A 16,453-nucleotide genomic window follows, 5' to 3' on the forward strand; every position below is an offset into this window, starting at 1 on the left:
CGTGATGGATATGTTATCCAGTCTCATGAGTTTTGGAACTGGTAGTTAGCTTATTACCTTTAGACAGAACTGGCTTATCTGTTTTTATTTGTTTATGTACAGATATTTTCCTAAATGGCCCAAAATTACTGCTTAAGACAAAAAATATCTAAAAGACTTTAGTTTGATCATTGCCTAAAAATTAAAGTTACAGATTCTGCTTAAAACTTTTCTCTTGAAAACTGTCAAGCTTTTGGAATTTCTTGATAAATCTGCCCTCATCCCTACACCTATAATAATGGATTGCATTTATATAGTGCTTTTTGGGACCCCTCAAAGCGCTTTACAATACCACTATTCATTCACTCTCACACACTGGTAGAGGCAGCTACAGTTGTAGCCACAGCTGCCCTGGGGCAGACTGACAGAAGCGAGGCTGCCATATTGCGCCATCGGCCCCTCTGGCCATCACTAGTAGGTGAAGTGTCTTGCCCAAGGACACAACGACCGAGACTGGCCGAGCCGGGGCTCGAACCAGCAACCTTCCGATTACAAGACGAACACCCAACTCTTGAGCCACGATCGCCCTATCCCTAGCATCCTCATTGATCATCAACCTCTCCTCTTTTTTCCTACCTGGCAGCTCCATCTTCAACATCCTTTGTCCACTATATCCACTATCTTGTCTCTTCTAAAATACATATTATGTAACAGATATAAGGTGAAATCACTTTCCCCCCACTGTTTCTTGCATTAGAGGCTTGAAGAAGCTACACCATCATCGAAAATATTACCTAAATATTATCTAGCTGATCATTTATTGCGTTCCACCACCACCTTCCTTATTTAGCTTCCCCATACTTGATTCCCTGGTGCAGCTTATGAACTCATGATATGATTTTTACTTACGGTACATGTGCAGGAATTCACTGTAGTCTGGTCAGCGTACAAATCCAATGGAGCATTTTTAATTCACTTAGCAGAGCAAACACATTTATTTACTTAACGCAAATGAGGAGATAATAAACACTGGTAAACCAGTGTGATTTGAGAAACATTAGATAATCAATCATTGTGTGCACATGACAGTTACCGGTGGTCTCAATCCTTCAAAATGACTTTCAAAAACACAGAATTCCCCGTAACACAGATGGTACAAACAAAAACATGGCAAAGCAGCACAAGCTATGAGCAGCCTCTGAGAAGAAGATCAATCACTGTATGAGAGGGACGAGGATAAAACGACATGAGAGAAATGTAACTCAAAGCAAAGCACGCATAAACATGCGCACACGCGCAAACGTGCTTCCAAGCGTGTGTGTTTACGGCTGAGGGCCCAGACGTGGAGGACAAAGCAGCTGCTACAGACACAACAATGAGTCATTCTGGCTGTTGTTCTCCTCAAACAGTCACTGGTGGGAATTCCTGGGAGGCGTCCACAAGTCATATTATTGCGACCATACCTTTTCAGTCTGCTGGCATAAGTGTAACCAGTAAGCATCTACTGTAGATCTACTTAAAAACAGGTACAACAATCACGACAAACAGCACAGCACCTGCACATAGCTGTAGTTAATACTTAACACTTTTCTCTTAGTAAACTTTGTTGACTTCTGACTTTTTTTGTGTGGAATATTGCATATTATTTTTGGAAAAAAGAAAGGAAGAGAACGCCAACATGTACAGTGGGTTGCAAAAATATTCGGCCCCCTTGGACTTTTCCACATTTTGTCACATTACAGCCACAAACATGAATCAATTTTATTGGAATTCCACGTGAAAGACCAATACAAAGTGGTGTACACTTGAGAAGTGGAACGAAAATCATACATGATTCCAAACATTTTTTACAAATAAATAACTGAAAAGTGGGGTGTGCATAATTATTCAGCCCCCTGAGTCAATACTTTGTAGAACCACCTTTTGCTGCAATTACAGCTGCCAGTCTTTTAGGGTATGTCTCTACCAGCTTTGCACATCTAGAGACTGAAATCCTTGCCTATTCTTCTTTGCAAAACAGCTCCAGCTCAGTCAGATTAGATGGACAGCGTTTGTGAACAGCAGTTTTCAGATCTTGCCGTGATTCTCGATTGGATTTAGACACCAGACAAGTCAGGGATAAAGTTATTGAGAAATTTAAAGCAGGCTTAGGCTACAAAAAGATTTCCCAAGCCTTGAACATCCCACGGAGCACTGTTCAAGCAATCATTCAGAAATGGAAGGAGTATGGCACAACTGTAACCTTACCAAGACAAGGCCGTCCACCTAAACTCACAGGCCGAACAAGGAGAGCGCTGATCAGAAATGCAGCCAAGAGGCCCATGGTGACTCTGGACAAGCTGCAGAGATCTACAGCTCAGGTGGGGGAATCTGTCCATAGGACAACTATTAGTCGTGCACTACACAAAGTTGGCCTTTATGGAAGAGTGGCAAGAAGAAAGCTATTGTTAACAGAAAACCATAAGAAGTCCCATTTGCAGTTTGCCACAAGCCATGTGGGGGACACAGCAAACATGTGGAAGAAGGTGCTCTGGTCAGATGAGACCAAACTGGAACTTTTTGGCCAAAATGCAAAACGCTATGTGTGGCGGAAAACTAACACTGCACATCACTCTGAACACACCATCCCCACTGTCAAATATGGTGGTGGCAGCATCATGCTCTGGGGGCGCTTCTCTTCAGCAGGGACAGGGAAGCTGGTCAGAGTTGATGGGAAGATGGATGGAGCCAAATACAGGGCAATCTTGGAAGAAAACCTCTTGGAGTCTGCAAAAGACTTGAGACTGGGGCGGAGGTTCACTTTCCAGCAGGACAACGACCCTAAACATAAAGCCTGGGCAACAATGGAATGGTTTAAAACAAAACACATCCATGTGTTAGAATGGCCCAGTCAAAGTCCAGATCTAAATCCAATCGAGAATCTGTGGCAAGACCTGAAAACTGCTGTTCACAAACGCTGTCCATCTAATCTGACTGAGCTGGAGCTGTTTTGCAAAGAAGAATAGGCAAGGATTTCAGTCTCTAGATGTGCAAAGCTGGTAGAGACATAGACATAATTACAGAGCTGTAATTGCAGCAAAAGGTGGTTCTACAAAGTATTGACTCAGGGGGCTGAATAATTAAGCACACCCCACTTTTCAGTTATTTATTTGTAAAAACTGTTTGGAATCATGTATGATTTTCATTCCACTTCTCACGTGTACACCACTTTGTATTGGTCTTTCACGTGGAATTCCAATAAAATTGATTCATGTTTGTGGCCGTAATTTGACAAAATGTGGAAAAGTTCAAGGGGGCCGAATACTTTTGCAAGCCACTGTATGCGGGGTTTAATGGAAAATCTGATCTGATTACAGAGCACCACCAGCAAGAAGTGAATCATTTCTTTAATTTCCTGGCCTGAGCTGTTGACATCATTACACAAAGACATTACTGAATTTCATATTGATGTTTGAAATTGCAGTACACACCCTCTTTAGCCATAAACTGCAACTTCTGCAGTAAAGAGAGGAAACAGCCCTTAAGTGCAAGAACCAGCTTCGACCTCATCATCTCTGCTGTAAGTTGCAAAATGAAAAAAGCAGAGAGGCCTTCAGAGGTGGAGGACTCATGTAATATGCATAGCCACTAGTCTTTGAGTGTGCCTGTGTGTGAATGTGTGCGAATGTGCGTAAATGGTAAATGTGTGTGTGTGTTGGCTGCAGCTTTCATGGCAGAATGAAAGAGGAGTTGGAAGAGAAGGGAGACAGGCAAGGAATAAGAAACAGATAAACATGTTTTGGACCTGGCGATGGTTCTCCTCTGTCTGACAGATGTGAAAGGACTGCAGCCGTCCAGCAGAACAAATATGGGGGAAAAAATAGAAACAAAGGGGTGCAATTCCCACTTCCCTTCTTCCAATCTCCCTCTGTTCATCTTACCTCCTCTCCTCCATCAACATGTCATTGTTGCTTGCTGCCGTGACACAACTCAGGAAGGCACAACCACATGGCAGGAGACTTTCACTGTGGGTGAGCGTGTGCAGAAGCAGAGATAATCAAAGGGCTTCCAGCTTATACAAAAGATAGGGGAGGTTAATTAGTACTGTAAAGAACATTAATATTGGAGAAAAAAAATCTCAGAAACATGCTGGACACTTCCCTCTTGATGAAGAGTAATATCAAAGGACAGAAATACTTTCAAAGGCCACATTAAAGATAGATTTAAAAAAAAACCTCTCATAATAATGAACACAAAGCCTACGAGAGGACTTTCCAGTAAATTAAAAAGAAAACTGATGAATTGGACGGGATGAAAGTTCAGTCTTAATTACAGTCCAGCTCTAATTGACTGGTAGACCAATTACTGTGGTTTTTGTGGGTAATGTATCAGTGAGCGAGCAGAGCCAAGTGCTGCGGTGCTCATAATTACAGTAGACATCAGATTAGACCAATGAGTGAGCGTAGCATACACAAATATGCAAACACACGCAGGCTTTGATTCATAAGCACACATTAGGCCGAGTTTATCCATTTGGGTACAATCGCGACAGATGCTGGGATACAGCGGCAGAATGTAATGAATGGATGATTCAAACATGCTGCGTATTAGTAAATGCTTTGTCAGGCCTGCAGATGAAGTGGTCGTGGAGTGTTCCTCCAGTAAATATTAATTGTTTTTGTGTAAATATGCTTCTGTTCTGTTTAATTAATGAGACTTGAGAGCGCAAACTCAGAAGAAAATATCCAGATTGCGGGAGGCGGCGACGGTGACCAGTCGCATTATTGTCAACCTGCAAGCGGCACGCACTCCGGCGTGACAAGACGCACGTCTGTGACTGATATCTGATGTCAGCGCGCGCCGTGAGACGCAGGTTATCGTGCCAACATCACACTGCACCTAAACTGGGTCACACTAACAGACGCACAAAACAAAGCAGTGTAAGTACAGGGTGTACGCCTAATCCATTGCTCTGCTTCTGCTTTTTTATTTAATTTTTGCTAAATCAATGAGAGCCGAAAGCCTCGAGCTGGTCAAGCTGTGATGAAACAGAATGAAACGCCCGCCATTGACAGCAAACGAGCGCACGGCGTTTGGGGATCTTGTCTGTTTGCGGTTGTGATAAAGATCTGTTTATTAGGGAGTTAAAATGAAAGGATAAAATATGAAGAACTGGCGTGTTAGAAAAAGAAGCACGGATTCGCACACCCACTCTCAGACACACAGAATATAAAATGAGAAGCAAGCAGCCTGAAGGGCGGAGCAGAAAAGCCTCTGACCAGAAACTAAAAACTCCAATTCCTTGAGCAAGGCACTTGACCAAAAGTTGCTCCCGCAGAAATGTAGAAAAGTGAAAGGGATGGGAACGGCTACATTTAGAGCCCGAAGGCATCAGGAAGCTTCAAGAAGGGCAAAGATGATCAAAAAAATAAAAAATAAAAGTGTTGGTAATGTTTGCTCTCTAAGAAAAGTTCTGCCACTCAGTCAAAGACATTTTCCAGGAAGAACTCTCTGAATACTAATAGTGACATGAATGATGGTCCAATCATTCTTACTCACGGAGTGATGGAAGAAAAACTCACTAAGCGTAATTTCATTTTTGGAGGAACACATTCTGCTAATAGAGTCTGTCGCTCTAATCCAGCCTGATATGGAAAATGTATTCATCTGTATCGGAGACATGATTGACACCTGGCGCGGGTACCATATGGGCTCCGGCAGCGACAGCAGCACTGAAATAACACAGCAGGTGCTTTGATCAAAGCAACTTCCTATTTTCATCACCACGCTTCTGAGGACATCTGCATAGCGGCTTTGCCCAAGGGAACGCTGATACAGCAAGTCGGACTTCCTCGGCATCAGCACAATGAAACTTGATGTGTGAATGCGTGTGTGCGTGTGAGAGAGGGAACACACAGGAAAACACACTTCCTTTCCTTCCCCAAGCAGCCAGGGTCAGAGAAAACACTGAAGGACTCTCCCTGATGAGGATGAAGATAAGTGGGCACAGTTTCAGAAGGTTGTACAAAGAGGATCCATAAAGGGAAGTATTCACTGTGCACCGTACAGCCTGGGTTATGTGAAGTTTAGCTGCAAATCACAAACTTTTGCCAGCAAAAAGTTGGTCCACAAATGAAAATTTCTAATCTCAAAGTCATTTTTATTCATTCTGCTGCGACTGCAGGATTCATTGATTCATCGGAAAGTGCAGCCATGGTGTCACTGTTTAAATTTAAATGCAGTTCTCTAAAGTACTGTGATATAGGCAGATAGTAGAAAAATGGCCCAGTTGTTTCTGCTGTTTTGGTGGAACGCATAAGCTTGTGCATGAGAAAGAAACTCACCCTGAGTCAATGAATATGTGGACCAGGAGCCAATATGATAACAAGCTCAAAAAATTTGAATTCCACAGGCAGATACAGCCTAATGTTCAGGGTTTAGCAACTGATTTGGTTGCAAATTAGCAAATATTAGCATGCTGCTAACATCTGAATACTGAGAGACAATTATATGCCGGTGCTACACTGGGAATCTATCCAGTGTTTGCTGAGATAATGTAGTCAGGACCAAAGTGATTCAGAATTACAATCGAGCCACAAAACTAAGTTAAAAATCTATATTTAAATGACTTTTTCTTTAAGTTCAGTTCTCACTGATTGTTGTTATACTGGCACAAAATGTGTTTTGTGCCAATATAAACTACAACAACTGCTGCAAAAAATGTCTAAAAAATGCTAAAAACAGCAGAACTATTAGTGTTTCTGTGTTTGGAATGGTTCATGCAATACACTAGTTCCCAATGCATACCTACTTGTGCAGTACTCAAATTGCACATGAAGCATTCTCCAATTATTTGCAACATTTGACTCTGAATGTCAAAACGCTACTTACCAATTATGATATAAAAATTATTGTAGTTAGGACGATGGATTTACACACACTGACACACTAAACAACTCCACAATGCAATTAGTTTGTGGTCTTGCATGCAATGTCTCAAAAAAGTAATATACCGCCTATGGCTAGCTATCTAGTGCTGACATCATAATTGATACTGATAATGGAGTCTCCTCCTGGTTCAAATTATTTGGTGGGCCACCTATTTTCCACTATAAAGCCATGGAGGTGACCACTGAGGCCTCAGTCACCCAGGCCTGAACACCAGTCAGCAAAACCGTGGCAACAATTTCACATTAGCAACTGCCAGCAACCTCCGGCAACCACATGCCAACTAGCAGCAGAATACACACTTTTCCCTTGCGACTGGTAGTTATCAGGGAGGGGACACCAACAGGAGTTTTAGCAAAAAATTTTTTACACTGACCCCTAGCAACCTCCAACAATCACTTGCAATCAGCCAGGGAATACACATTTTTCCTTGCGACCAGTGGTTGCAAGATGGTTGCCAATACGTCTCTAGCTCTGTGTGACTGAAGACTATATGTAAAAAGTGTTAAGAGCTCCACAGACAATTTTTTAACATTTGAGAACAACAAAAGTGTACATGGAGAGAAAATAACTGCATACTACTAACTATAGAAGTATGTAGGATTTGAGTTGCAATGCAAGAATAAGGTCTTTTCTTTAGGAAGTCAAATATCAGTTATAGTGTTTCTGTAGCTTCTGCCTAAAGTCCTGCCATTTAAAGATACAAACGAGACAAACAAGGCCTCTGGATCGTTTGGATTTACAAACTTCTCATATTTAAAAACCATTACCAGTAATGCCAGACTTTACTTATGGCTCTCCACTTAACTATCGATTGCCATTTCACTCCTTTTATCTCTGCGTGTAACAATACGAAAAGCCTGAGCCGTTGCTACTACTCCAGATGGAGCTACACAAACAACTCCAACTGTACAAGTGAGGGAAAAAAACAACACTGTGCTTCATATTTCTTTCAAGAGCAGAAAAAAACAAGCCTTCAGGCATATCCCTTTCAAGTCCTCAACCCACGAAGCTCCCAGAGAGCTGTTTTCAAACTAAAACATTTTGAACTGGAAAAGTACCGACTTGCAGTCGAATCAATAAAAACAGGAAAACAATCAATGCAGCAAATAAACTCTTCAGCATGTTTTTATGTAAGGACATAATGTAAATGATCTCCATATGTTAATATGGCTATAACCCTGCAGGGAAACAGCTGAGATTAAGCTTGTAGTGAGTGCTTGCACACTCACCCGGGTGTGACATGTCTTCAGCCCTGAACAGATAACGGCACTGCGAGAATCTGCCTGAACACTGTAGCATGACGAACCCCCAACCCAGCCCTCAGCTGCCTCTGAGTCTGAGCAAAATAAACCGGTATTACCAACAAAGATTAAGGTAAAGGTTCTGTTACTAAGAGGTGAACAATTATAAGAAAGACATGAATATAACACACAATAAAAAGGATGAGTTTGTGCACATCTTCCTCTCTTATCATCCTAAATGCAAACATACAGAGCGCATCGAAGGAGCCGTCCAATCCGATGGATCCTGACCACTAAGAAGAACAGGCCGATGAAATATGCATGACAGGAGAAAAGGCTCCCTGCTGTAGCGCACAGAAACTTTCTGCCTCCCTCTCTCTGAGCGTAAAACATTGATGGCAGCAGTGCTCGGCGGTGCAGCAGCTGAACCGCTGTATTGAGTGCTGAGCTGAACCATTGGAGGGTTAGCAAGTTCACATCTAATTCTGGACTGCACCCACAGGACCACTGGGCTGTAAAAGGAAAGAGCTGGGCAGTTTTGCCTCGAAAAAAGGCTTTTCCTGGTTTAACCAAGGCAGTCATGTATGTGTGTGAGTATTCAGAGTATAAAGTTTGCGCGTGTGTGTGTGTGTAAGCAGTACCATGCAAAACTTCTAGTTTAGGCTTCTTAGCTATTTAGGGGCAAACTGTGTTAAGCTCTTCAAGAAACCTGGAACAACCTGACTGAAAAGTGAATTTAAAAACTTTGATTTACTTTTAATGTGAATGAAAACTTCAAAGGTCTTTTATAGCGAAGAGTTGTGTTTTTGTTTGGTTTTTTTTCAGTTGAATTTTATTCATATAGTGTAAGAATATAACGTGAGTCATGTGACAACGCGGAACAAGAGTTGAACCTCTTCCTGCAATGTTGCTACAAGTACAAACGTCTTGTGACAGATAGGGACAAGATGTAGCACATTTTAAGAAGTCAACATCCATCCATCCATCCACACCTACAACTAATTCAGAATCACAAATTAACCTAAGATTCACGTCTTTGAACTGTGGGAGGACACCAGAGGACCCAGAGAGAACCCACGCAGAAAGGCCTCAGTCAGCCGGTGGATTCAAACCCACCCACTGCTGCCTTCTCGCTGTGCAGCAACAGTGCTAGCCACCTCACCACAGTGGGCACCATCACATGTACCCTTAGAAGTTTCACATTTTAAAGAATACATCTTCCCAATACAAAAACACCTACACTGCCAAACTTTATAGTAACTGTAGACAAATCTCCACATGGTGAGTTTCTCTTTATAAAATCAATCCAGTTGTACTTCATAACTGCAAGTTCCCTGCAGCTATGAGCTTTTATTTCTAACTGCAGGGAACTTGTGCATAATATAATGAACCCCTGGTCTGCTGTATTGATACTAACTATTGTTGTAACTATTTAAACACGTCACAGTAGTGTAACTTCTTTCCCTTCCGTGTGCCCCACTCCTAATTCCAGCTACTGCTATCTGCTGAACCGAGTATATTTAAGTGCACAGTGTGAAGGGTTTAATGACTAACCGAGTTCTGCTGTCACAGAAAGTTTTCAGGGCTGAGCTGTAACAGCATTTCTTGAGTTATGACAAAGAGTTCCATTATTTGTGGTGATAGCCACAATTTCCTGCTGCTAAGTGCCTCGACAAAGCTCATGCTACGGAGAGTGCATTATGTTCCGGTGACAAACAGCAACTTTAGATTTTTTTTCACCAGACTCACTCAGACATCGAAGATTTTCAGTTTTTAATAATATGAATGTCAGCAAATTATTTTTCCCACTTTTGCAAAGGAAAACATGACAACCCTGTGTTGCACCACTAAAGGGACAACACATTTACTTGTAATTTATTGCTTGTCATGTTGCTCAAAGCTATTGCACAGTGCTAGCTAACTTTAACCTAAACTGCACATCTACAACATGCTTAACGTTTAATATAAAATTGGATATGTTCATGGTTTAAGTGTTTTAAGTGACAACGGACAAGACAAGCTCACACCTGGCAGTATAGGTGGAAGCTTTTGTTATTTTGTTACAGATCTAATAGAAATAACACCAAGGTTTGTCTCAAAACTTTGTGTTTTACTTTTGGTCTCATCTTTCATTTATTCATCATATTCTTGCTTTACGTCTGGTGATTCTACACATGCAGTTGTTACACCACCTTCCCGCCTTCATTCCAATGTGATTTAAATGCAGACTTTATAATCACTGCCCAAATAACTATTTGGAGGTGCTGTCAAGATGGTCGCCAAGTGGAAAGACTTCCTTTGCCGATAGCGATCAGGGAAATCTATCCTGTTCCATTGGGGCAATCAAGTTTTCATTTTCCCTTATAGCATCATAGCTTAGGACCATACCACCCTGAACAGGGCAACCTCGTCTGCTCTCAGAAGCTGAGCAGGTCAGGTCTCGTTAGTACTTGGGAATACCCGGTGCTTTAGGTGCTTAGAGCTTGCAGGGGCTCAGGTTGAACAGTGGGTCATCTACCATCAGAATGGCAGTGGATTAATCCCTGATTCCTTCAGTCTGCATTCCGAAGTACCCTTGGGCAAGAAAGTGAACCCCTGATGTATCCATGTGAGTGTGTGTGTGAATGTTAGAAAGCGCTTAGGCATAGATAAAAAACATTGTATGACTGTCTGTGTGATTGGATAAATGAGACTTGTATTAACAAAGTGCTTTGGGTGCTCAAACAAGTAGAAAGGCACTACATAAATACCAGTCCATTAACCATTTACCATTTACATGGTGAAAGCAACACTCATAGACAATCTAAACATTAGACAATGCACAAACATCAAAGGCATGCAATTTTTTTAAATGGCGTAATCACATCAGTTTATATATCATCTACACATTTCATCCATCAAATACATCCTTGCTATCTATTCTGCTCCATTAGTTTGCACTCTATCTAATGTTGCTTTAATGAAACATGAAACACCTCTTCTAAGTGACTAAAGCTCAAATCTTTGTATATTCACACCTTACTCTAATCCATTCCAATCAACTCTGAACTAAGTAGTGATGAGCAAAATGTTCTCCACTTCTTTTGACTCAGTTACTTTCAGCACTCCAAAATATAGTAACACAGCACAACATGTGGATGCTGACATTTCCATTCTCTGTCACAGTGACTATAGAAAACATGGGGATCAAAACAGGTTTCACTTCTTGCTGGAAGGAGAAAAGTGACAAAGAGAATCTTGCCAGCAGTTCATTTCTTCCAATCTGCGAGAAAACTCACACCGTCAAAAGCCAAACTGATGATATGCACACCACAAAGAAAACCATTGTTCTTAATCTGCTTGCAACATTTTATCAGCCCACTTTGATAGCACTCTCTCAACACATACACACATACTTGTAGTGCTGGGAAAACAAACACTCTTCTGATCTACCCTCCTCGGGGCTTTGTGGGCTCTGTGAAACCTCTGTGTATCTAGACAAGAGTCAACCTGGAAACGGAACAAAGACCCAGCTCCTCGCTTCGCATTGTTATTTAGCAAAAGCTGTAGCTATAATAGACACACAGAACTGGATTACACACACACACACACACACACATAAAAAACACACACCAGAGGCTTGCCAAAGACTCATTCTCATTTTCCCAAAGCAACATTGATCTGATACTGGAGTCAGACAGAGAGGTATGAGAGTCTGGCTGTAAGCAATAAGAACCACTTTAAACACATCATTAACCATAGCCTGTGAAAGTCCACCTTTGTCAATAAAGATTTAACCTGGCCAATGAATCTAGTCTCTAATTATGCTTAGTTAAATGCCACTTGCAGGGATCTAAATAAGCTATAGGTGAGGACAAAGTTTATGTAAATAAATAAGAGGAGACAAAAAGTAACAATCAAGGGTTTGTGCATCTGAACAGAGTGGGTAGGGGCAACTCAAGCCCTAAGTTTTTACATATAATGTCAGAAAAACAGGTCAGGACACCTGTAGTCGCCCTTTCTCAGAGAAGGAAACAGTTCTCAACAGTGGAAACACTGTGTTTGCTTTAGCTGGGGGTGCTGCCGGTGTAGAAAGTAGAAGAGGCACTACCAAACTCTGCCACTGACCAAAACAATCACTGCTGGCAAACTGGAAATACTCCAGGAAATACTCACCGACAGCAAATACTCCTTTTTTCCCTAGTGACCAGTGGTTGCCAGGTAATCCCAAATCAGTCTGTAATCCTGTGTAAATGGGGCTAAGGAAGCTCGCAAGCATTGACTGATGAATTAGTACTCCACCCTGTGGTCACGTCCAGCCACATCAAGATGGAGGTCATAATGCTACCTCCATCTTTTATATACAGTCTATGACTATTACACACGATGCTCAATCTCACGTCACATGTAGAACTTTCAGCATGGTGTGAGTACACAGAATTACTGTATCAAATACTGTTTTTTTTTAAACCAGGAGAGGCACAGTAAGCATCTTTCACATATTACAGCCGGTCTAACGCACAAATGGGGAATTACACTGCTGTAAATAAAGCACACATGAACCGTATCGTTTAATACAACTGCAGAAAAATGCTTCACCTTTTGTACCACATGCCATTAAAATGGTCCAATGCGCAAAGCAAGAAGTGTGAAGGCCAGTACTAAGCAGCGACATCAGCCGTGGTGTGTTATTGGTTTATTAAGCTCAAGTGCCGACTGCTCTCTGTTTACGGGACCACTTCTTTGTTAGAGGGAAACCAGCGGCCTGATAAGTCACATGTAGCTCTGAACCAATGACCTGTGTTAAGGAGGCATAATTGTCTTTTTACCGCAGGCTCTAAATCCATCCTCGCCTTCATCTCACCTGCTTAGTCCCTCCATGCGGACTGTTGTTGCCTAGCTGCAGCTGTCCTCAAGTTGTGTCTTTTTTTTGCTCTTGTTTTTGACTGATGGGCAAGGTCAGCTGTTTTTTTGTATTTTTTATATAGAATCCCAGTAACAGGCAGTGCTATTAGAATGGATCTAATAGTCTAATAGAGCATGGAGTAGTGAAGTATGTCTTACAGCACGAAGCAAAAAACTGAAATCAGTTCAATTAAAAATAATTTTTTCATCATCTTTGATAAGAAGATAATCTCTTATCTCAAAAATTATACATTTATGGATCGGTAAGCATGTATGCGATTGTGCTGATGTGTGTCTTTACGTCTCTACCGACCTGCAGCCATCTGCATGTATCCAGCCAGGGTGCAGATCCTTCTCTCACATCCTCCACTGGGCAGGAAGATGGTGATGATGGCCAGCAGGGAGCTGACAGCCAGCAGAGCACAGCCTCCCGAACACAGCACCGCACTGGTCTGAGGAAAAACACAAACACAGGACAATTTCATTTTATCTCCACTGATTCGCCCGCAAGTACTCTGAGCACCACGTCGATAAACCCACATTTTGAGCAGCGGGAGCAAATGTGGAAAGCTCCTGTCATTACCTCACTGTCAAAGATTTGGGATTTGTTACTAAACTCGAAACCAATCCCCAAAGCCAAAAAGTCTTTACTTTGTTATTGTGTAATCTCACAGTTAATCCCCCACTAACAGGTTATTAGCTCTCTCAGCTGGAAAACAGCAATGCAAGGCCAAACAAGAGGGCACCGTCCTTATTCATTACACCTTCACTTAATCACACACATGCTGAGAGCAGGAGAAGCCAAACAGAGGCAGAAGGCCAACACAGAGAAGACATTCCTCCACAACTTTTCTGATAAACCACAACTAAACTTAGAAGAAAAAGTAAGGTGTTTGCTTCTTGCCATTAAATCCTATACTGTTGGAAAGCCTGTTTGTTTTCCTTTGATGGTGCCGCATTTGTAAGGAACAGCTGCTCTTGTTTGGTGTTTTGGTGTCTTGGATTGGATGATTGAAGTCTGAAGCAACGAGAACTATTGGCAAGTTAAACATGTCTTCTTTTAACAAACAGAGGCCTCAGTAGCATGCAGAAGATCCATGCACAGCCACAACAGCCTGGCACCTCCTCCTCATGCTGGTAGCGAGCTTGGTCACACACTGCTGTGGGATGGCGTCCCATTCTTCAACCAGCAGTTGCCGCAAGTCAGCCAATGTGGTTGCGTTGGTCACCCTGGTAAGAACAGCACGTCCAAGCTGATCCCACAAATGTTCAGTGGGGTTGAGGTCAGCGCTCCACACAGGCCATTCCATCCTCTCCCCTCCCAAATTCTGGGGGTAGTCTCTGATAAACCCCGATCTGTGGGGGCGAGTGTAGCCATCTTGGAGGATAGAGTTCGGTTCCAGAGCAGATTTGACAAGTGTTCTTATGGGCACAACCCACATACTCAACTCTGCTGTTCATACCTTACAAAGATGGGCTCATTATAAGGGAAATAAACTGGCTTTCCAACAGTATAAGATTCATTGCCACGAAGCATTGTTACATCAAAGAAATAACTGAGCTAGACAAAATTCCTTCTTTTTGTACTAAGTTTATATAAACATGCATCCTGGAGAATTTGCCTCTTTGTCCTATGAATGTTTTAATTGTTTTTCACTGGGATCAACTGTGCTCACCTGTCCTCTTCTGCTTCTAGTTTTAGAGACTCCTAAAAAGTGGCAGCTAAGTTTAAAAGCCACACAGTGCGTTAGCCCCGAGAGAGAGTGTGTCTGTGTGCGAGTGAGTTCGAACAACCTGTGTGTCTTTGTGGAGTGGTTTGATCTGCATAGCCTCTCAAACTGACTCTCGAGAAAGCCCCCACACACCCTCATCAGCACACTTTAAAAGGTGTCCGTCGTCGACAAGCACGGCGCACAGACAGCAGGCTCAAAACAGCGCCACGTCAGTGATTAGCATGCGGGCGGGGGCGATCAGAGGGAAATGTCTAACATTCACAGGGGAATTACAGCCCTAAAACACGTGTCATTATGCATGTTCCTGATGTGACTGACGTGAATGGAGGGAGGATGAAAGCGGAGTGATTTCCATGCCCGACAGAAGATTTAATTAGCTTGTTCTGGGTGTTTGGCATAAAGGGGAGCAGGGAAATACTGAAGTGCTGTAATGTTGGTGGCAATGATGATCATTATTCTTTTGACCTTTATTTGTCCAGGTCTGCAGAGAATATGCGGTCTGCTTCACAAATGGACAGCATACATAAACAGTGCATTTGCTCACATTTACATCTGGCTTAGCTTCTTAAGAAGTGTAGGCTAAGTGCCTTGCTCAAGGGCACCTTGAATACAGCTATAAAGCAATAAAAAGGAACTCTCTGAGCAGATAAGTGATTTTATTGCAAATCATTCGGAGGAACATTAAAGGTTTCATTAAATTCAATTTAAGATCTAATTCCATCATTGTTAAGCCCAGTGACAATATCTCAGTCCTCCAGCAGAGCAGCATCTGGCCACTTAGGTCTTCCTTTGTCATGCACAGCTGCCCAGAGAGCTCCATACAGCACAAACAAGCGTGCAAGCAAGTGGAAAAAACCTCCTCACTGGTTTGAGCATTTAAATAAAACACTACAGATACAGAAAAAACAAGCAAACGACTAAATACATAAAGGTGGCAAGCCGCTCTGACTGTAATGAGTTCCAAAGCTGTTTGCTGAGGGCACGAAAAAGTGATGAATGACCTGCTGTGGCTGGGACACCATTTTTTATCCCATAGGCTTGTCTATTCTGAAGATACTGATGTTGGTTATTCATGCTCCTTGGGTATGAATAATTCTTTTTAATGTAATAAACACAATTTTTATTTAAACAGAGTATTAGGGGAGCCTAATCTTACATATTTTAAATACATGGAAAGAAAACTTGTTATTGACTTTAAAGAAGTAAATGGTAAATAAATGGTAAATGGTCTGTATTTGTATAGCGCTTTACTTGGTCCTAAGGACCCCAAAGCGCTTTACACTATACACAATCATCCACCCATTCACACACACATTCACACACTGGTGATAGCAAGCTACAGTGTAGCCACAGCCACCCTGGGGCGCACTGACAGACTAATATAGACTAATATAGTAGACTAATATATTCTAGCTGCACAATGCTGGGCTGTGAGCACTGCTCCCACTAAAGGACATCAGGCCTTCTTTCCACCTGTGTGTCTCCTACAGTTTGGTCAGTAGTCTGCTGGAGGTCATTCTGTAGGGCTCTGGCAGTGCTCCTATTTCTCCTCACACAAAGGAGCAGGTCCTTCTGCTGGGTTTATGCCCTTCTCCAGGCCTGCCCAGCTTTTCTCACAAATGGCAGTCTCCTGGTATCTCCCTCACACTCTTTAGACTGTGCTGGGCAACACAGTAAACCTTCGTC

General features: G+C 42.2%; 1 protein-coding gene across 1 annotated transcript in view; it reads right to left on the bottom strand.

Annotated features, from left to right (window-relative positions):
- lhfpl7 (LHFPL tetraspan subfamily member 7) overlaps positions 1-16,453 on the bottom strand; it is a 124,776-nt gene that overhangs the window by 74,571 nt on the left and 33,752 nt on the right. The window contains exon 2 of the mRNA XM_084941885.1: positions 13,348-13,486. Coding sequence (XP_084798011.1) covers positions 13,348-13,486 — 139 coding nt within the window. The remainder of the gene's footprint in view (positions 1-13,347; positions 13,487-16,453) is intronic.

This window comes from Perissodus microlepis, chromosome 10 (assembly GCF_051167445.1).
Source record: "Perissodus microlepis isolate ML-2025 ecotype Zambia chromosome 10, ASM5116744v1, whole genome shotgun sequence".
Taxonomy (NCBI): domain Eukaryota; kingdom Metazoa; phylum Chordata; class Actinopteri; order Cichliformes; family Cichlidae; genus Perissodus; species Perissodus microlepis.